Below are 22,798 nucleotides of genomic sequence, written 5' to 3'. Positions count from 1 at the left end.
AGTTATATGACTGGTCCTTTAATGGCAAGATATATGAAATATTTGATGTATTGATCATACATAGATCTGATTAAAAACAAAATAAATTGGTGGAGGAAGAGGAAAAAATCTGTACACATAATAAAGCGCAACAATCCGGGTGTCTTTCTGTGAGTTCTTACTTACCTATGAGAAGTGTATTTTGAAGTGTTAACATATGTAGTATGTGTATATGATATGTATGTTCAGACAGACAGATGTCAAAGTCTTCCCACTTTGCCATCTCACTGCTGCTAGAAGTTACAGACAATGCTTCATAAGTTTAATCAGTTACATATTCATCCACCTGTTTGCATCAGAATTTGTCCTGTTAATATTAAGCCATACTAGACAGTATTAAAAAAAAGTTTTCATACTGATGTATACAAATGCAGATACAAACCCAAAACTGAGTTATACACTTCAACAGTATTGAATTATTTTTAAATACAATTTAAAACTTTTAATCTAAAGCTTTTCAGTAACACAATTATCTCTAGCAAATAACATGCAAGTAAGTTTCCTAACAGACAAAAAAAATACTCTGTATATTTCTACAGATTTTTGAGCACTGAAATGCTTTACAATGTTATTATAAGCAAAAGGGAGGATACCATAAGATTAAAGCTGAAACTTCTGCTTTCAGAAGCAAAAGGATTATTCATAGTCACAAACTTCATAATAAACACAGTCATAGGTCAATTGGTCAGGACATGTAAGCCTTTTGACTGGAAATGGAAAGAGTAACTGCTGTATGTATCCATATAAAGCTGTATACAAAATCTTCATGTATAACTGACCCTGCCCTGGAACTAGGAGATGGCCAGATAATTCCTTAAAATATCTTCCAATCTTTTTCCTTACGATTTTTGACAAAAAACACCCACAAAACACTTGTGTCTCAAACAAGGGAAGCCCATCACCGCTCTAGCTGGGCAGCTACCAGAAAAGCCATGCAGACCTGTACTATATCACCCTCTCCGGCATAAGCGAGTTTTAAAGTACTGCTGCAACACTCATCACACAATTACTTGGAAATAAAGCGCCCGTGCTCGAAGCTGCTTGGGGCGGCCGAGACTGCCCTCGGAGGAACGGCTCCTGTTGCCAGCGAGGAGAGGGAACGCGCTCCCAGGCGTCACAGGCGGGTGCGGAAAGGATCTGACAGCAGCAGGTTTTTATTTTTATTTTTCCTCCCCCCTCTCTCAAGTTCTCCTGACGGCGGGGAAACACCCTCCTCCCTCGCCGCCTCCCTCCCCGCCGCAGCGAGATGCCTCCCCTCAGGCGCGCGCGCCTCCCCTCAGGCGCTAACGGTCGGGCTCGCGCGGGGGCAACCGCTCGCGCGGGGGCAACCGCTCCCCGCGGCCGTTAACGCCGCCGCACGCGCGAGCCGCCGCACGCGCGAGCCGCCACCCAGCGCGGCGGCACCGAAGAGCCTCCCACAACCCACGGAACAAAACCACTCCGGGCAAACTCCCACCCCTCACCGGGGCGCCGGCAGGGAAGGGACGAGCGCACTCACCGCCCCGCCGCGCCGCTCCGGCCACCCTGCCCGCTGCCGGCGCACCCACCGCTCCGCGCTCCGCCGCGGGGAGTGTTCGCGGCGCCTCAGCCACCGCCTAGATATCCCCCCGCCCCGCCCCGCGGAGGCCCCGCCCCCTCCGCCCGCCCCGCGCGCCGATTGGACGCTCCCTCCCACCCGCTCCTCCTCCGGGTCTCCGCCCGGCGCCCAGCGCCGCGTTGCATTGTGGGGCGCGTGGCGGCTGGGAGCGGACTGCAAATCCCAGGAGGCTGCGCGGCCGCCGGCTACTTCCGGACAACGCCTGGTGTGTGGTAACAGCGGCGGACGCTTCCTGTTCGCAGGCACTTCCGGCGCGGCGGCGGCGAAGCCCACTCAGGAGCGCTGGGGGCTCGGCGGGGCGGGGGGGACGGTAAGGCGCGGGGTCGCCGTTGGCGCGTGCCAGCGGGGCAGTGCGTGCGCTCAGGAGAGGGAGGGGGGAGAGGGGGGTCGTTAGTGTGTTTGCGTAGGGCCTCGCGCTCCCTTCGAGGCTGCGCTGCGCTAGGAGCGTAAAACGCCTTCGAGCATTGGGGCCTGGGCGGGGGTCTCGGGCGGGCGGCGGGGGCCGCCGGCAGCGCTGCGCTGAGGTGAGGGGAGCGCGGGCGGGCCGCGCAGCGCGGCGGGGAGCGAGGGAGGCGCCCCCCTTCCCTTCCCCTCCCCACCCCCGCGCCGCGGCGCCTGGCCCGGGCGGGCAGGTGACCGGTTTCCCCTTGGTCTGAGGCGGGGGCGAGGCCTGGCGCGGGCTTGTCCTTCCCGCCGCCCTTCCCGCACCCCCCCGCTCCCGGCGCCCTTTAGCGGTTTGGGGCCCGCCCGTACTGGGCCCGGGGGGGGGGACTGCCCCGGCCTCGGCCCGGTCCCCGGCAGCGCCCTGCGGGTGGACGCCCGGGCCTGGAAAACGCAGGCCCGGATGTGTATTTTTAGCTCGCCCTAACGCTGGCGGGGAGCGCTGTCAGGTGGCTTGGCCGCGCTGCGGGAGCGAGGGCGCCCCGCGGTGCGGGCAGCGCTTCTCCGGGCGCGGTGGGTGGGGAAAGGCGTTTTTGACACCCGCCCTGGGGCAGGGGCAGCGCTGCGGCTGCCCGGCTGGCAGCGGAAAGCGAAAGCGCCCCGCGGCCCCACGCCGCACCCGGGGCTCGGCCGGCAGCGCTGCCCGGGCTGCTCTAATACCGCCGGGAGAAACAGCGAAGTAAACACCGAGATGTCCCTCTAACCTGCTCCGTTAACTGCCGGCTTTGCTCCGTTCCCGCCGCTTACAGGTGTGGGGGGCGCAGGTAGGTGGCTGAAACTTTGGGCCAGGCTTGTGTCTTTTCTGTACTAGAGGAAGCAATTGCTTTCTGTTGTTCCTTTGCTTGTTAAACACGTTTGTGTGTTTGAAAGTGGTTTTGTTTGTATCTAATTTCTTAGAGTGTTTGTTGGAAAAATAGAGACAGAAATATTACCTTCACATTCAAATCCCCAAAGGGCGGAGGAACTTGAAAAAGAAGCTGACATATGTTGTTTCCATTATGCATGCTAAGAATAGTGACCTGTTTCAGTTAAAATAACTTTTTCATTTGGGTAACTAGTGAAATTGAGATGCAGTCCAGGAGGCTATTCTTGTTCCTCATGTGGCAAGCACTAAAACTAGGTGTATTAGGAAAGTCTAAATCATCCTCATTTTGAAGCTCAGCATCACAAAAGAATGTGAATTAATTATAAGAGTGACTTCAGAATAAGCTTTTATTTTTTTAAGTTGATCCGATTCTAAAAGTAGACTTCTTGGGTTTATTATGAATTGCTTGTGTGACTTCTGATTTAGTCATAGGAATCACTCTCACAAAGATATAATGCATAAGCAGTTATGCTTTGTCAGAGCGAACTCAAGTGTAAGTGGCTATAGTGTATTTGGACGGGTGTTTGATAACTGCATATGTCTTTAGTAGAGGGTGTTTAAAGATCCTTTTAAAACTTCAATGCTATCTTCTGACAATATTCTTTCTGTTATCTTTTCAGTGAAACTACTGAGTATACAAATTAGAACGTGGAACTAGTACAGTAGAGTGCCTTTTTAACTGTTTCTGGTTATCATTACTGATTCTGAAATACAGAAGTTGTCATTGTAGTTGAACTCTACGCTCATTCCAATGAATCGTCTGAAAGTGACTGTTGAAACTTAAATTTTGAAATCTCTTCTGATTTTTAAAAGTAAAGCTGTTGGATCTAATGTTTTGTTGAGATTTCTTTTGTGTGTTCCTCTGAAATGTGTTACTAACCACTTTCAGAGAGGACACTGGAGAAGATGGGTATTGATCAGACTTGGCTTTTCAGTCCTCATCCCTTTCCCTACCCCCTATACACATATCAGCCTTTTTCTCCTTACTCGCCTCATTCCAATGAAAAAATGTCTGTCTTCACATTTTTTTCATTTTTTTTTTTTATCTTTCAGATGGCTAGTATGTTGCACTTAAGGAAAGTAGAGGTAAAGCTGATATTTTCTTCAGTGTAAGCCTTTGGTTTCTCTAAGGCTTGCAGTAATTAAAAGTAGAAAGCTATATTTGTCAGCTAGATCCAGAGCTATTTTTTGTTTTGGGGTTTTTGTTTTGTTTTGTTTTTCAGAGAAGGTGAGGTAGTTCTTCCCAATATGTAGAAATGGTGTTTCTTGCTTGCCCTTCAGAAAGCTGAAGCAGGAGGCCTTCAGAAAGTGAATGACAAGGAATTAACTTCCAAATGTCTCAAGCCAGCCTTACCTTCTTAGTATTCTTATTTAGCCAAAGCCTTGCTTGTCTGGGTCTGAAAGATCAGCTGCTTTAGTTTTTTCTGGCAATCTTTTTGCAAATGCATACTGCATCATGAAGTCTCTTCAATTTTTAAAAGAGGAAAAATAGTTTTGTATTGTAAAGGCTTTATACCATATACTTTAAGTTGTACAATGGGAGATGATTGCAATCTATAATTGAAGTATAGTGCTAGCAGGTAAGTTAGTGTCTGAACAGGAAAAAGCATTTTTAAACTGTTTTTTAAATGGCCGTTAATGAGGGAGGCATAATAAAGCAACCAAGCTGTGTGGCGGTGTGTATGCAGTTAAAATAGTATACTCTATTTCCCCCTCTGCCCCCATAAAATTTTCACCTGTAATTAATGAGACTTTCTTTTCTCAGAAATATTTGACTACTGTGCACATTGGATTTACAAATAAGGGCCAAACTTCTTGGCTCTGTGAATCCAGGATAATATTCACACTAACTGCTATTTCCCTTCCCTCTTCTTTCTTCTTGAGCATAAGTTAGGGTTTTTTTGGTAGAATGGGGATTTTGGAGGGCTCTTTCTTTAACCTGATGTTCTTGAATCCTTAGTACAAAAGGTGGAACAGAACTTTTGGGCAATAAAGACAGCTTTTACCAGCAATTGTAGAGTCGTAATTTTGTTTTTCCCCTGGAAGCCAGCAATTGAAATCATTGATCTGTTAGATCGCTACTTAGGGCCTTCTTCCTCTTCAGTGCTTTCTTAAAAGAAAGATTATGATTAGGCATTAATGTCTAGGTGCTTAAGGTTTTCCAGATTTAAGGTATATGGAGAGTGGGATAGAGACAGCATTATGCTGGCATAGGTAGGTCTACTGGTGGCAGGATTTCAATCCTGAGTTATGCCAGTGGATGCATAATGTTCCTGTTTTTTTTTTTTTTTTTTTCTTTTTTTAGCTTTAGAGTTATAATTAAGATGCTGTGCTCTCTTTAAACAGAATTTGAAAAGGTACTTTTAAACAAACACCTTTCTTACGTTCATAGATATCTCACTGGCTTTCACGTTGGCCTATGAGCAAATACAAGTTTTGGGCAGATTACTGTAGGTTGTAGTGGTATTCTCATTAAGTAGCTCTGTATTTCTGCTACTTGATTTAGTCCTTTACCAAAAATCTGTCAGTCAAAAAGATTAGAGAAAGCAATCTTTTACTTTGGTCACTATTAACAGTAGTTGTAAAATTCAAAAAGTGTGGTGTTTTTTCCTATATATTCTTTTTGGCTTACAGGAAGTTTATCTTAAGGTTTTTTTAATGACATCGTTGAGTGGAATGATTTAAAATCTCATTGGATAGATATTAGAGGAATAGGTCCATCAAAGAATTCTTTGGAATTTGTTCATCAGCTAAAATTTACAGATTCTCTCAGTGCTTACTGAATAGCTGGAATAACAATACTTTAGTGCTGAAACTTTAAAGGGTAGAATATAAGATTTGTACTGACAGTGAAAGCATACTCCGTGTCAATACATGTCTTGTAATAGAGCTTGATGTGTTTGACTTAGACTGAGCAGACAGGATTGTAGACAGGCACCTTAGCATTGTTTTCAAATGTAGATTCTCTCTAAATTCCCTTGTATACATCCTTTTCATTCTCTTTGGCTGATTTCATCTGATGTAACGCATGACTTTGTTATACCTACTGGCTAACAGGCTATGTTTGAATCTGTGGGATCACTGTAATAAAAATCAGGCTTACGTGCAGTTTATATTTGGCAGTCTGTGTTTATTTCCAGGCAGTAGATAGAAGACTGTGGTAGTAGTAGACTGTTTTCTTGCTTTCTCAGACCAATTAACAAGTTTTATGCCAGTTGAGAAACACCTTTGTACATCTTTTGACAGTAATTGGCCAGGATTTGTCTGAGCTCAGTTAGCACAGAACTACACATTGTGCTGCTCTAACATCATGTTTTCACAGAATTTTATTCCATCTCTTTGATAATGTAAAAACTAAGTTAAATGGCTAATGGAACTAGTGTAAACTTATCTCAGTTAAAAGATTGTTTTGAGATTCTAGTGAACTGGAGTTAAGCTTTCAGAAGACAGTGTTGCCCTAAGTCTTGGTGCTATGCATGTGACCGCTCTTGATCACAGACCAAAAAAAATGTTAAAAGCTGCATGATAATTTTCATTTAAAATTTGGCTTTAGTCAGGCCCTTCTGAAGGCTCATGGACTTTCTAATAATTTATCTAAATAAAAGAACTGATTTCAGTTTCCGTAGCGATTCAGCCCATAAGCAGGATTGAGACCTTCTAAGATAATATTTGTATGTGTTTTAGTGAGGCTATGGCAAACTATCTTTCTGGAACACAAATGAATGTGTTTTTTTGGAAGGACTCTATTCCCTGCTATTTTTCACTATCAAAGACTGCAGTACACCTAAATTACATATAAAAGATGTAAAGAAGTCACTTTCTAGTTATGAAGATACATAGTGTGGTGATATTAGCAGTCAGATACACTAGGTAATTGAGTGTCATGTTATTATGCAATTATCTTCTGGAAAATGGGATGCTTTACAGAATAACAGGCAACCAGGGCTAATGATAGCTTGACTATATTTCTCTTCATAGGCTGACAACAAAAGTACTTGGTGTTTCTTACGTATTTTTTGTGTGTACATGTTTTTAAAACTACCTCTTGCCTTCAGTCACAACACTTGTATCCTTTGTATTAATATAAAACCCAGTTCTGTTTTTGTTTTTTGAGTGTTGGTATCTGGTAAAGAGATGATAGATTGTATATATTTGTTTCTAAATGGCAGATTAAACTGTGCCATAGATTAGTAATAGTTTATGGCTGTTCAGGAGTAAATGGGTTGTTCATTGTAGTCTGTGATATAATAGTTTTTCATCATCATAAAACATCTTTTCAGTTAGCAATATTCAGAAGAAAAAAATGCTAACTGGTAAACAGTGTAATTTTATCTAATGGTTAGTTTTATCCTCCGTCTTCTCCCTCCCAAGATCAAAAATCTTGTTTTGGGAAGACTAGAGCAATGTACAGCTACCTGATATGGCTGTCTTAAACTAAGCTAAAAATCTATTGATGACAATAACCTAGGTAAAAACTTGCAGTAAGTTAATCTGGAAATGCTCTCTTCAGATGTCCTCCTTTGTGTAGTTGTCACTGGATTATTTCTTTCTACTGAGCTTGCAGAAACACAGAATTAAACAGTAAAATAAACAGTTCTCCCCCCCACCCCTTATGTGCCTGAGTTTTTAGTGCAGGGAATATGCACCTATAATAAATAGGACAGCTGATACTTGCACTTGTGAATGAAAACTTGTTTAGACTAGTATTTTCCCCTCTAATATTTGAGTAGACCTTGCATGATTTTATAACTTTGAAACAAATTCTTTAAACATACTCAACTTTGAGGTGTGATGAGTATTCACTTTTACTCTTCTGTGTTCTTGAGAGCTGTAAAATAGCTGCTGGTAGGTGATATAAATGTGAGAATCCTAATTTTGGAGTTCCATCCATGTGGACATTCTTCATATGATCAGATCACTTTTTAAAATCACAGCAGGCCTTTTTTTATGGCTGTAGGAATCTGCCTGTGTATGTCATGGTGAAGGGCTTGAACAATACATGAAATGAAGATTAAAAAAAATTAGAATAGGTGATTCATGTCAGAAGACTCGCATAAAGAACGGTCACTTCTTACGATAGTCATATTAATTTTTTTCAAATCTTTTCTTAACTATGGGCTGTTTCCACAATGTGACTAGTTCTTTACTTGATTTCTCACTTTCTGGTTAAATTCAAACCACCTAGTCATATACTTAGATACGACATGCATGATATTTGTAGTCATCCAGGTTCCTCTCTGTGCTTACTGTAACCAATTACAAATTTCCCTTTGTATAATTATAGTTAACTGCTATATACCTGTCCTGGGCAAAATGAACATCTTTTTTTTCTATTTAAATGGTTTCATGCAGAAGACTCCTAGCCACAAAGCATAAGGAGGAATATAGCTAGAAGAAACATTTTGGCCTTTTTAACCTATTCAAACTACTGAGAAGGAATACTGAGTACTATAATAGCTTGTGATATTTCTTAATTCCCTTTGCGTTGTCTTTACACTAAAATACCGATAAAATCTAGTACTTGAATACACGAATGCCTGATGTCTGAAGAATTCTTCTAGCAATTGGGAAAAATAAGAATGTGTCAAGAAACTAGATCTATCTGTGCATCTTTAATCTGAACTTGGACTTTAAGTCTATAAACTCCAATGTGTTGTGTAAAATATTCTAAAAGAATCTTGACCTGTTAAACGAAAAATACAGCATACTTTTACAGAGATTTCTTATGAACCTACAGGGTGACCTTTTTTCCACACCGCTTCTGGGTCTGAGCAGTGATGGCTCCATGTTGGAGAGGATGAGCCGGACTGGGTGGAGAACTTCCAAAAACTAGGTTCAGTTACTGGAACAATTTTCTATTGAGTTAACATAGCAGTTGACACACCCCGAATGGAAACAAGACTTCTGCTTATGTGAAAACAAAGATGTAGTATTCAGAACTCAAACGGGCAGGAAGCAGGCACTGATATTTGTGTTCTGTAATATTTGTTAGTGTTCTTTTCAACAGAATCATAGCTTGCTATAGATACTATTTATTTTAGAATATGCATCTAGTTTTAATGCTAGCTGTATCGTAACACATCTATTAGTATTTTGGGTTTACAGTGTTTAATGCTTTTAAAGAAAGCTTTTCATGTATGAGAGCTGCCAGGCATCTTATGCTGTTTTTTACTAGTGGTGGCAAGATTTATGTATTGCATATTAAATAAAATCACTACTTTCAGGAAAATGAGTTATATAAGAACTTAAGCCAAAGCTTTTCAGTAGTACCTTACTGAAGATGTGTGCTCATTTAATAAATTTGAACTAGGGTTTTGAAATTTCATTAAGTAGAAACATATTTACTTAAACTCCTGCCATAAAATAATTCCTACTTTCTGGCAATAGTAAACTTAATGTTGTTCTGTGACTTTTCATTTTCAGAAACTTCAGTCATAAGCACAAGTCTTAATTTTTTTTCTTTCCCCCTTCATGCATCCTAAGGACAACATACTTTTTAAGTTCTTTATTCTTGCACAACGAGGAAAAAGAAGAAACGCTTCAGTGAATGAGGAGTTTTATGCTTCTATAGCATTTTTCTTGAGAAGTGGGTCTTTGAATGAGGATGACAATGGAAGAGATGAAGAATGAAGCAGAGACCACTTCTATGGTTTCCATGCCACTTTATGCTGTTATGTACCCTGTCTTCAATGAGGTAAGCTACATGCTTTTGCTTTAGAATGCAATAAACCCATTTACGTTGGGAAATACGATCACAGTAATAGGTTGCTCATCTTGATATGGAAAGCTTTCTGCCACACATCTAACACAATCTTCTTTCTATGGATTTTTTAATCTTTTCCATTGGCAACACTTTCCATGTTTCCAAAGGCAACACTTCGGATTCTTCAAAGGTTTCTAGTTATCTTGGCCCTGATCTTTTTTTCCTTAACTCTTGCAGTAGACAAGATTTTCACAGAAAAGGTTGGTTGATAGTGCACAATATAGAAGTTAAAGGTTAGACCAACTATCTTGGTAAAATTATACATTTTTCTTGAATATGCAGTTCTTTTTGAGATGGTTATTTTAGTGTTTCTTTCTTTTTGTAAATAACTCCACAGAAAGCCCAAAACTTATTTCAGTTATAAGAGTTGCAGATACAACATAGCTTTAGTAATTTCTGTGTTTTGTGACAAGTAATGTACAATTACCTGTGAACAGCATAATATCTTTTATCTTTGTTGCTAATGGCTGTAATTTAATAGGATATTTCTCTTTCTGCAAGTATTGGGGATGGTCAAGATGGTTTTCCAAAGCTGCTTTGGAACTGCAGCTGCAGGCTGGACAAAATCAAAACATGTCCAGTGATGTCTTTGGGGGCTTTTCTACTTTTATTTGGGGGGGGGGGGGTGTCTTTTTTTTTCCCTTTGGGAGCAAACTTCTTCTCTATCCTTCAGATCAGACCAGTCATTCGTATTCTTTTGTCTGTTCCCTTTTCCATTATACTCTCTAAGGTAAGACCTGAGTACTTGACTTGTTTTGTTCTGATAACATTAGAATTGCTAATCATTCTAAACTTTCATTGCAGCTAGAAAGAGTAAATCTATCTGCAGCTCAGACACTGAGAGCAGCTTTTATTAAGGTGAGCAGTAACTTGTATTGAGAAATGGTTATTTGGAATGTAAACTATCTGTAATGAAGCTTAAAATAACTTTCAGCTGTCTTGCTTCCTTGTACTGTCTTGTTTTAAGACTGCTTTGTTCTTAATCCATAATCTTAAAAACACATCTATATAAATATATCTGTGGACAATTGCATGGATTGGTAATATCCATCTGTAAGTTAGGCTAGTGTGGCTGTACATGTTATGAATAGGAATCTGAAAGATTTAAGACGTGGCTTGTATAAAACTGTTTGATATACCTATCTTTTCTCTGTTATGCAAAAGCTTAAATGAGGGGGTGGTCAGTGAAGGCAGGGCAAAATGGTAAAGGTAACAATTTTAGTCTACTCATGGCAAGATTATTTAGAGTAGATGTTTATGGGGAAATAGGTACGTAGCAAAGTGCAAAAATTATTTATAAAATGAATGGATATGGGATTTCATTATGTGGCTGAGAGGGAGATTCAGTGTTTGATATTCTTGTATCCAGCAGTAAGTGGAAAAAAAGATGCTTCTCCTTTTAGAATTTTTATTTTGTGTATTTTAAATCTTTAGGAATTGATTCTTTCCTAGTGCTTTATTTATAAGTGTTGGTGATTTTTTTTCCTTTAAACAAAAAATAACTATATACATAATGTACCATCTTGACATGTGACCCATGTAAATAAATAATACTTCCCTGTCTCTACATTTAAATCTAATTGTACTTAGAGAGTCTTAATTCTCAACTAGAGCTCTTATATGTTAAAAAATGTTTTTAAAACTGGTGGTAAAGAGCTAAGCAGAATGCAAGTAATGCAAAAACTATGATGCTGAAGGAAATGGTAGTACTAAAAAAGTCCTTCTCATTCTTATTTAACAGGGCATAATCTTTTGATAGCAACACAGGTAGTGTGAATACCTCCAATGTTAGTCTAGTTCAGCTTGACTTAGATAGCTGCTCTCTGTCAAGAGAGTGGCTTTTCCAAAAAAGCAGGTGAGAGGATGTTTGAGCATATGATGTGATTTGTAAGAAGCAGACTTAAAATCTCTTTTGGAAATGGGGTGAAATACCTGTGGTTGACACAAAGTAAGGTATTGTACATACTAGGATTTAATTCACTCAGAGTTTGTTTATAGGAGTTAAACAAAACGTGGAGAATTTCATTATGGAGTATTATTCACATTGAAATGAATGAAAAAGTTTATTGAGAAAGTTGCTTATGCAAAGCCAATGATGTAATCTAAGAAAAATGGATGTTGTAGTAGAAGAATGGTGTACAATGTAATCTGCTTGTTTAAGCCCATTAGACTCTTAAATTTTCTAGCAAACTCCTGCTTTACGTGAAGTACGTTGCATAAAAGTCTGCCTTTGTGCTCACGGTATTCAGGTCTTGCATGTCTAAACAAAAATCTTTGTGACGCAGGCTGAGAAAGAAAATCCAGGACTCACACAGGACATCATTATGAAAATTCTGGAGAAAAAAAGTGTGGATGTGAACTTCACAGAGTCTCTTCTGCGTATGGCGGCTGATGATGTAGAAGGTAAAATCTCATCCCTTACATTGAATATGTGTATTTTTAATTATGCTGTTGCCTAGGAACATGTATTTCTCTGTACCTATTTTCAAAAGTTCTTTTTCTTAATAGGTTTTCTATTATTCAGCATAGTAGAAGAATAGTAGTACTTTCTGAATACCTCTTTCAGAAGTTAATCTCACAAACATACTTGACTAATAAGAGAAAGAAAGAGAATGAATGTTTAGAACTTATGTTTGTGTGGGGAATTGCATAGTTTGCCTTTTGCAATTTAAACCACCAGAAAAAAAGCAAATATGGAGGGAGAGGATAAAACTTGCCTTTCTTCTCCATGTTTCAAATTACTAGCAGTAGTTATATGAGCAAAAAGTAGCTTTAAGTTCTTTTTAATACTGCATTTGATAAGTGTAATTTTTTCAGTGTCTCACACTGATAAAATAAGATAGGCTTTTTTCTTGTTCAAATTTCCAGTAATGGTATTTATGCTATGTTTCTGTTGATGCAAAGTGTATCCATTGCAGTTTTGTAGGTGTGTGGCTATTGTTGTCAAGCTCACCTTCAAGTAAGATATGAGGATAAGGCTGCATTTTGTGAAGTAGCAGTTTTAGCTGTCACTAGAAACTTGAAGAAAAACTAACGCTATATTTGAATGTTCTGCTTGTTAGAATATATGATTGAAAGACCAGAATCAGAATTCCAAGACCTGAATGAAAAGGCACGAGCACTTAAACAGATTCTTAGTAAGATTCCTGATGAGATAAATGACAGAGTGAGGTTTCTTCAGACAATCAAGTAAGTACTATATTATGTATTTATCTGCAGATCAGGATCAAAGCACTTTGTCCTTCAACATAACAAACTAAAACCAATTTGTGTGCTGGTACTTGCTGAGGCAGGTGCTTCCTGGGGAGCGTGGCTAGGCCAAGTCAGGATGACCGATGCTGTGTTTTAAATAAACTAAATGTCTGTGCACAGTTGGGAAGAAGCAATGGTTTCTTTCTTCATTAATTTTGCTTGGGCTGAACTTCTCTGGCCAGATAAATCTTCAGTTCCAACAGTCATGAAAAGCTGAATTAAAATCAGTTTCTCTCATGTAAGAAGTAGTTTGTGGTGACATTCACATAATGTTGCAAAGCATGTAAGATTCTGAATCTGTTTATACTATACCACTTCTGCTGTTACAGATTTAATTAAAATGGCTGTACAAACTTGTAATATTATTACTGTGATACTTGTCTTGAGGCCCTAAGAAAGCACTCTACCCCTGTGTAGAATTCTCTAGTTCATGACTATTAAGTATAAAACAGTCGATACGTGCTAGGGGCTATTTTGTTGACATAATATAATGTATTCCATGATTGAAAAATTGAACCTTTAAAGTGATAGCACCTTAATTGCACTATTGTAATTCTATTTAACTTTTGCAACTTCCGTCATTTTAAAGGTTTGTAGAGCACATTGATATGAAGCTATATAGCTACCCTAAGAGAACTTAATGGCATTTGTTTAATGGATATTGAGTGTTTAATTTCCTTTGGTTTCATGTTTATATTCATTTTCTCCCTTTTATACTGTGAACTGTATGTGCACATACAGCTGCTTAAGTACTGTTGTGATTATAGGACTCAAAGGCCTCTTCAAGAACAGAATCAGTTACGCAGTATTATGCAACCTTTTTAAATTATGTAAGGTTTTATAGTTTTGCCTCATATCCATATCTAATAATGGATTTCTTAGAAGTCAGCTTTCCTCCTCTCCTGTGCTTCCCTCAAAAATAGTTCTTCTCCTAGCACTTCACACTAGGGGATTCTGTCTCCTTGGAGTAGAGGCAGAGAGCAAGATAATAGGATCTGGAACCTCCTAAAGGGAATCTACCATTGACGCAGAGAAACTTTGTCAGCAATAGATCTCTCTCAGGACTGTCTTTATTCTGTTGTCACTGCACACAGAGATTCCTCTTTCTTTTCTGCTAGGGATCAAATGAACAGATTGTGTAGTCAGTCTCTGACAGCAGAGTGTAGGAGGGGTTCTACCTTCTGCAGAAAATTCTTAGAGACAGACTAATTCATCTAGTGAAAATACTTGGTAAACCAGTTAGTTTACCTGACCTAGTTTTTACTCACGTACTGTATTAGTCTTTTCTCTCCCCCCACAACCCTTGCCTAAAAGTTCTTTTCTAACATGAAGGCCGTTCTGTCTTTTGGAATTTGTAGCTTCAGCAAGGAGTTGGAAGTTTGTGGATTTCCCTTCTTAAGAGAATAAAGTCAGTAGAGAATTTGTGTATCTTAAGATTGCAAAGAATACTTACAGAATCACAAATATTAAACATGAAGCAAAGGGTCAGACAAAGTTGTTGTATTCATGTGAGGTCTTAAGCTTGGTTTATTGGATGGCTCACAATTAATTTTGGATTCACTGTACTTTATTGATATATTTTTGAAACGTCACTGATCTCAGAAGCAAGAAGGTACTTTGTAGCACTGTAGCAGAAAAGTACCTGAATATCTGTACACTCTGCCTAGTGAGCAGAAAACGATCTTGAATACTCTGAAATGCAAAAAGTTATCAAATAGTTTAATAAAAGTAATGCATCATATACCCACAGAGCTACAACTCTGACTCTCCTGATGTTATTGACCCTAATGATACTTAGTCAAGGAATGAAGAATTTTGATACGGCATATTGATAACTACTCCTCAATACAGCAAGAGGGAATGCTAAGTCTTATTAAGAGTGGGTCCTGCTCAATTTGAACTACATAGCAATATGTTCACTATTCTTTGGGGAGGTATCGGGGGGTCTGTTTGCTAGCACTGAGATCTCCATGAAGACTTTTTTTCATTCCATTGTTTCTATGATGCTAATGACAAAACACTTCAACATAGAGAATGACTCTTAATATGAAAAATATTGAAGGGTCAAACATTGTGTTTAGGTCTGAATATTTAAACAGTTGTAGAAGATACTAATGACTGTGCTCCCATTTGAATGTAGCTTGATCCTTGCGTATAAAAGAGTGAACAGAGTTGAGTATTTTTAACAAGAGTCCCATGTTACTAGACAGAATTTAACTTGCTGATACTTAATTTGAATTACCTTGTAACTTGACAGGCTCTTTGCATTAGGTCTCACTACATCCTATCTGACATTCATTCTATAAAGTAGAGAATGTTTTAAGAAATATGATTTGACTGCTTGTAGAAGGAGATTAAATTCCAGCCTTTAATTAAGATAATTTGAGGATATTACAACTATCTTTTTATTGCCAAATAGGGACATCGCGAGTGCAATAAAGGAACTTCTTGACACAGTAAATAATGTCTTCAAGAAATATCAATACCAGAACCGGAGGGTATGTGAAATAACTTCTTTATACAGCGCTTTTAATAGTATAAGAGGAAGCATATCCTTATGATCAAAGGATGAATAGGAGAGCTTAACTGGTCGATAATAGAATGTGTAGCCAAAGAAAACTTCAAATAGACCTACTGCTTTAGCAAGAAAATTGTTAATTGAAAAGTATCAGTTTAGTAGGAACAGGATCATTTCCCTGTATGTCTTCTAAAATATTTAAATTCCTCTATGTATGTATTTTTAACCTATTTTCCTGTTTCTTTTTTAACTTATTAAAGACCCTCACTGTGGCCAACACTTACGTGAAGACTCTACTTCTGTTGTTTTTTGTTTTTTTAGGCACTTGAGCACCAAAAGAAAGAGTTTGTAAAATACTCCAAAAGTTTCAGTGATACTCTGAAAACCTATTTTAAAGATGGAAAGTAAGTATGCTTTTGTAATGACAAACTGTACTTAATGAAAAAAAATCTTGTATTTGACTAACTGGCATGATTGGAGAAATCAGATGAGCTTTTGGGCATTAACAACCTTCCTCAGGGCTTGTCTAACTCTTTTTCTCCACCCAGGTTCTGAGTGCCTTCTCAGACCATTGTGGCTGCTTTAAAAAAGTATTCCTTTTGTAATGCAGTTGTGGGGAGGGAAAATCGATTTTGTGAGACCATATAACATCCACGTACAGTACGAGCTTTGAATTCTTACACAAATAGTGAAGTTGTATAGCCTCGTGTGGTGTTTTTGTGTATGTATGTACAAGGAAAAATTATGAATATTCTATTTGAAAAAATAACTTCCCTATTTCAAAATATCATTTGCAAAACACTATACAGCTATGCAGCATTTTTAGATGACTTAAATTTTTATTGTCCTTTCTTCATAGCTACTTAGTGCATTGTAATATTTGGAATGACTCGGCAGATTAATTTTTTTATACTCTAACTAGTAGTTTAGTCAGTTAAGTGAGGCTTTTTTTCAGGCTTTGGGTTTTGAAGTTGTTATTCTTGTGTATTTCGTTGTAGCGGTGGTTTTGGATGATGAGCTTATACCTCTCGGGTTTTTGACAGTACCAAAGTGTGTTCTACATGATGCTGTTTTACAGATGAGAACTAACTTGCATTTCTGGTCTTGCTGAACTTAGCAAAGGCTAAGAACATTCAGGGGACAGTGTGTTACTAGAGGAAAGAAGTCTTATGAGACCAGCTGGGAATACCACCTTGCTGCTCTCATGACCTAGGTCTAAACAGTATGTCGGGTGATTAGGAAGAGCTATGACTGAAGTTTGGGGGAGTGCTGGTGTATGTGTGCATACCCAACCATACTGAAGGAGACCAGCTTTAAGCCCAATGTGAAGTGAATGCTGTGCTATGAGTGGTGGGAATAAGCTTTAAACTGCCTTACGTCATGTTGCAAGGAATCCTACATAAGACTTGAATTCCTTATCCTTCTGGAATAAGAAGTAATTTAGCTATGTCAGAACTGCATGCCCTGCAAGATGCTGTGGCCCCACCAGAAAGTAACAAGCAGTAAACAAGGTATAGTCATACTTAGAGATACAATTACTTAGTTGAAAATTCAGTGACCTCACCCTTTTTATCTTTATGTTAAAGAACAAAATAGTGTGTTGCTTCCATACAAATGCATGTTCAGTATTTGTTGAGGAGAGACTTGCAAATTCTGAAATTATCAGGGGATGCAATGTTCAGCTCTGGGGAGGAGAAAAAGAAAAACAACATTTAATGACCGTCTGTTCAACTCTTTAGTTAGTCAAACCCCCAAAACTAAATGATTGATCTTTAGGTTCCTGCCAATAAATGATAGGTCTATTTGCATAGGTAGGTCTAGAAAGGATATCTGTTTGCCAGCTGTAAACTTAAGGTAGATCACAATATTGTGAAACATATAAAGGTGCTTCTGTTTTGCAAAGCCTAGATGCTAATATATTTAGTTACTCAGATTTAATCCTATGTTTTATTCAATGACATGACACATTTCTAAAAATGTCTGAAATACTATCTTTTTCTTTTCTAACAGGGCAATAAATGTGTTCATAAGTGCCAACCGACTAATTCATCAAACCAACTTGATACTCCAGACCTTCAAAACTGTGGCCTGAAAACTGTATATGTTGAGTTGTACTTTTCAATGGTGGCTAGGGTACCTTTATATGTAAATTTTAAAGTTTTGACTGTATAAATTATCAGCCCCTCTTGTAGGGGCCCAGTGCAGGATTTTGAATGGGATTATTGCCATCTTACACCATATTTTTGTAAAACATTGTAGCTTAATCATAATCTCACAACGAAGATTTTGCATCACTTTTTGCTATTATCATTCTTTTCAGAATTATAAGCCAAAAGAATTTACGCCTTAATGTGTCATTATGTAACATTCCTTATAAGAATTGTAAATATTTGGTGTTCTGTTTCTGACATTTTAACTTGAAAGCGAAAATCTGCAAGATTATGTATTTAACAATATTGGTGGCAAATATTCAATAAATAGTTTACATCTGTTAGACTGTCCTTTTGTATGTGAACAGAAATGTGTAACATCTTTTCAGAACTGCAGATCATTGATTAAATGGAAGAAATTCAAATTATTTGGGTGCTTAAGGCTTTTGGCAGTTTAGATCAGTTATAAAAGTGAGGGTTTTTCTTTTAAAGCTGAGACTTTGATTGTCATTCAATATTAGACCAGAATACCAGAAAAATTCTATTAAAATATCTTTGGCAAAATTATAAAGGATGCCAGAAGTAAGGTGTGTTTTTTGTTTTTGTTAGAAATTAACCCCACTTCTTTAATTTTTTTGTTGGTGGCAGATTAGCAGGCTTTACTCCTAGAATATTCCAGGATTTTGAGTACTCCTCTTTAAATATATGCATCTGAGTGTGCAGCAAATGGTTTAATTTAATATTTTAAGACAGCTACTTTTTATATTGGCGCCCCTTTTGGCAGTGAGGGGGGGGGCCTCTTCTAGGTAACACCAGTGATGTTTCTGCTATGCATGCCATAGAAGGCTTTTTTTTTTTTTTTTAAATCACGTGAGACCTAGATTGTTAAATTTCATTATTATGCAGATGATGAACTGCTGATGGACAAAGACTCAAATCTTATCACTCTGGTTGCATGGCAATATTCCATATGCCCTACTGAATATCTTGCATGCCCCTTCAAAATGCAAGTTGAGTTTATTTTGAAATACAAAGAATCTTCATAGAACTGATTTCTAAAAATCTCATTTAGTCTTTACATTGAAATAACTAGTAAATTTAGGGAAGAATCTGAAGCAGTTTATAAACCTGTAGAAGCTGTCTGTGGAAGGATCACTTCAGACTGAAAGAGCACAGTGGCTACAGGACTATCCTCTGTTTAGGTGCTAATGATGAAGAAAAGGTATGGCCAGACATTCTTTGCATGCTGTGGCCTTGTGCTGTCCTGCTTGTTTGGGGCAAGCACCTTATCCAGAGTACAACAGCTGGGTCTTAAACTCTGGTTATCTGCCTGAATAGTCTAGAAGTAGAAAAATGATACCTGCATCCCTCCAAAATTACTCTGGATGTTCTGTTGTATCTCTGTACATAGTAACATTTCCTTGATAAATGTACCTACGGTACTGAAATGTAACGAAGATGTGAAGGAGGATATTGAGTGAAAATGAGTTCTTGGGAACAGAGGTTGTGAGTTTCATGCTTACGTAGAACTTTCGACAGGACAGAGTCCTGAAAGCTCTGCTATTCAGGCGGTTTTCTGTTGTGGCAGTGGTGTATCGACAGTGGTGTCTTGTGTTTACTAGCAAATTGAGCTTAGTAATGTTACAAAGATATACATACACTGTTTATAATACTTAAAACTTTATATGGTATCTTTTAAAGCTTGACATGCTAAACTGTCATTTTTTGGAAAGTGGTAGAAGTGATGCTAGCGGTTAGGAAGGAGGCAGTTGCTCTAATTTAGAATAATACTGAATTTGCTTCTTTAGATTCTGTAGGTAAAAAGGTTCACTAGTCTTCCTTGTGGATGATGCTAACTTATTAATTAAGGCCTAGTACCAAAGGGCTTAACTAAAACTAATTAGTCGGGTGGATGTAAGGGAAAAACATACAATTTCTGATACTTAATTTACATTGAAAATGTGCTTGCCCTTGGCAAGTGTACCCTGTTAACAGTGGCTGTTAGGAGTGACATATGACAGCTTGGGTTATGCTTCATGAATTGGACTCTGTTCTAATAAAATTCAGAGTTTTCACTGCCTAAATCAGGAGAGGAACAATAACAATAGGAACAATTGCTAGTGCTGGCCAGCCTTCCTACTGGTTGAAGGATAGTGTGTTTACATGCTTGTTCTGCAGGTAATTCAAAACAAAGTGTGTGCGTGTGTGTGCATGCCCACTATATAAATATATATGTATATAAATAATCTCTACACATACGTACACACACACACACACACACACACACACACGCGTATGTTTTTTATGACTTGTGTCCCAAGCAGAATGATGTGTTAATTGATTCCTTGAAGTTAGAATCAAACAAAGGCTATCAAGAAATGAACTGTTTCTCAGTTCTTCCAAACATCTTTATCAGGTAAAGGTACCTAGTATAGCAATAAGCTTCAGGTAGTCTGACCAATGCATTTTGTTTTATGTTTGTAGCCTTATTGTGGGTTTTTTATTGTTACCCTTAAAAATGGAAAACTACTCCTTTTAATCATTGTCCGATAATGGGAAAACTTGAACTGATATATTCAGGTCACACTCTTTCCTTGTGTACAGTGAATCCATATCTAGTGGTTTTACAAACTTTGCTTTATCTTCCACTGAGTAAGTGCTGGGGCATAGATCTGTCTGAATTTTACTGTGATTTTGCACTTTATGTTCAAGTTATCTGAGTAGCTAGTGATAAGTTTCTGTTTAAAGAGATTTCTAATACAGCAGCTAAAGTGCTACTAATTGCTATTATAAAATTTCTGCTGTGAATGTAGGTTATAACTGATGCAATGTTAACAGACAAAAATCAATCTAATAAAATTAAAGCTTTGCATATTTGGTATCTTTATGAAGCAAAGAAACATGGTTTGTCTTATTACTTGATTTGTTTTGATGGTCCTTTCTCAGCGTTTAAAGAAGTGAAGAAAAGCTCAGACCAAGTTCTGGCTGAAAGATTTTTGTTTTAATATTCATAAAATGAAGTTTTTAACAAACTTTTAAAATGTGCAAGGTGCTTAGCTCAGTATAAGCCTTATCTTGAGCTGGTGTCATAATGTGACAGGTATGAAGTTTCTTGGGAGAACTTGTTGGGGCCTGGTGTCTGAACTTTGATTTACCCAGACAATAAGATGATGATAAGGTATGAATGTTGAGATTAAGCTTTCTTTTCATGTAATTCTATCTAGGTTAGTACAAAATTGTACCTTGTCTTTTTATTGTTCTTTTTCAGATCTTTCTCTACGTGTCTAGAGAAGAAATGTATTTTGTTTGCTCTGCAGGTGTTATCTTTTGATTTTACAGAGATGCCATATGTATACTACTTTATGAATTGAATAGGGAATGGAAGGAAGGTTATCTAGATGATCTTGCCACAAATCTGAGTTTGATTATTCCGCTATGAAAAGAACAAAAGGGAGATGAAATAAATGTAACTGAAAATGTGTGATACTAATAACCATAGCTGGTACTGCAGTGATTATCACTTACCTTTGGAGTAGACACCAGCTCAGTCTGGCTCCATCTTCCTGCAGGACTTGTGATCTTTTTGAAAAGGGTATTGCAGGGGGTTTCTACCCACACACTGTGTAGGAACTGTTCTGGCTTTGCATAAGGATTCAGAGCATTAGTTATCTTTGCCATTTTTTACTTCAGTGTTCCTGTTTTTCCTCCTGCAATCTTCTGAGCAGATGTTGCTTTCAAAAGAGACTAGTAGGAAAGGTACTTCAGGAACAGAATCACTTACTAGCTGCTCAATGCTAGGAAAAAAAAAAAAAAAAAGGACTAAAAAGATGCTCCAAGACTAAGTTTGGCTTTCTGTTACAGAGGGTAACAGTATTACACAACGGTCACTAGTTTATCAAGCTGTATTTTAAGACCAGCTTTTTTGTCCTCATTCCTTTTGTTAGAAGTAATTTTAAAACAGTCAGGGCGGAACTTTTCAAATATGGAAGCGTAATATAAAGCGTAAATTTAATTTATCAGAAAGAATTGACTAACCTTGTCCATAATTTTTTCCCTCTTCCTCACTTTAGTTTTCTAATGTATTGTGGGGAGCTAACTGTATCCCATCGTCAGCTTCACTTTTTAAAGATAAACAATCCCAAGTTCTTGGTCTTTATTAAAAATAGCAGAAGTATAGGCATTGCTAAATTTTTCCCTTCAAGGCTGAGACAAAACAATTTATCCTTACATTTGTAGTACAAAGTTGAATTTTGCCACAGAGGAGCTGCCATCTCCAAAGAGAAGGAGTAGGGCTGGGCCGTTCTAGAGATTTTTCTGGTGGTGAGGTCCCTTCTCAGCTGCTTTATCCCTCCTGCCCCCTTGCTTGTATGATCTTGTGTGATCTTATCTGATCAAGATTTAAAGTGTGATTTCTGAGACATTGCAAAGTGGTTTTGACCCACATACAACACAATACAAGATGATTTTCTAGCCAAATGGCATAAGGATCTTCTCCATAATCTCTTATTTTGCACCTTCTTATTCACCCTGACCCAAGTATGGCATGCAGCAGGATCTACAGGCAGCACGTTGTCATGTCAAGGACTCATGTAGCATATACTGGTGGTGAGGGAGAAAACAAGTGGAAAATGGAGGAGTAGGGAAATACTGTGACCCAATTGCTTTGTGACAGTGAGCCTGGCTTGCAGGGCTTTTGGGACTTTGGGAAGCCTCAAGCCCCTGCAGGCTTTAGAGCATCAGACTTTGCTATGTTTTATGTTCTGCTGTCCTGTGCAATGGCCTAACCTGCTGATCTTTCTGTCCCTCTCCTGTTTCCATCTCCAGCCCCCCAACTTACAACAGAAACTTCTAACAGCTCATAATAACCTTGCATTTTTATTCCATCAAATTCCATCCTGTTTGTATTACTCTGTTCTCAGTCATCCAATGTTCTGATGTTTGGTGTTCTGATGCTTCCTACTGTTATCATCAGCAAACTTAATTATCACACTTACTATGGATGGTTTGCTGATAATAAGATAAGTCTCAGTCTTTCAGATGCTCCATTGGTTACTTTTTACTAAGTCATAGTTGTTTTTCTAATGCTACTTGCTGACATTTCTCCTTTAATAAATTCCTTTTCTATCTTATGTAGCAGGAACACTTCCTAGAAACAGCTGTAAAATTAAAGAGG

The 22,798-nt window shown here is 38.5% G+C and overlaps 2 protein-coding genes across 5 annotated transcripts in view; one reads left to right on the top strand and one right to left on the bottom strand.

Annotated features, from left to right (window-relative positions):
- The window catches only part of SERPINI1 (serpin family I member 1), a 54,903-nt gene extending 53,242 nt beyond the window's left edge, over positions 1 to 1,661 (bottom strand). Inside the window, exon 1 of one of the 2 annotated variants that reach the window (XM_064516585.1) lies at positions 1,538 to 1,661. The gene's annotated coding sequence lies outside the window, so the exon portion shown is untranslated. The remainder of the gene's footprint in view (positions 1 to 1,537) is intronic. The other variant, XM_064516586.1, reaches the window with a different exon arrangement.
- A 155-nt stretch (positions 1,662 to 1,816) lies between these two features.
- PDCD10 (programmed cell death 10) lies at positions 1,817 to 17,969 on the top strand. 3 transcript variants are annotated; one of them, XM_026105733.2, is made up of 8 exons: positions 1,817 to 1,946; positions 9,426 to 9,636; positions 10,510 to 10,563; positions 11,991 to 12,108; positions 12,768 to 12,894; positions 15,377 to 15,455; positions 15,797 to 15,879; positions 17,486 to 17,969. In XM_026105733.2, the coding sequence occupies exons 2-8, from the start codon at positions 9,541 to 9,543 to the stop codon at positions 17,565 to 17,567; spliced, it is 639 nt and encodes a 212-aa protein (XP_025961518.1). In that variant the 5' UTR covers positions 1,817 to 1,946; positions 9,426 to 9,540; the 3' UTR covers positions 17,568 to 17,969. The 3 variants fall into 3 exon arrangements, with proteins under 3 accessions (XP_025961518.1, XP_025961520.1, XP_025961519.1); XM_026105735.2 differs by lacking the exon at positions 1,817 to 1,946 and adding an exon at positions 2,673 to 2,841; XM_026105734.2 differs by lacking the exon at positions 1,817 to 1,946 and adding an exon at positions 5,251 to 8,775.
- The last annotated feature ends 4,829 nt before the right edge of the window (positions 17,970 to 22,798 follow it).

Source organism: Dromaius novaehollandiae, chromosome 9, assembly GCF_036370855.1.
Source record: "Dromaius novaehollandiae isolate bDroNov1 chromosome 9, bDroNov1.hap1, whole genome shotgun sequence".
In the NCBI taxonomy this organism is placed as follows: domain Eukaryota; kingdom Metazoa; phylum Chordata; class Aves; order Casuariiformes; family Dromaiidae; genus Dromaius; species Dromaius novaehollandiae.
The sequence above is the reverse complement of the archived record's forward strand: the minus strand, read 5'-3'. Positions and strand labels throughout refer to the sequence as shown.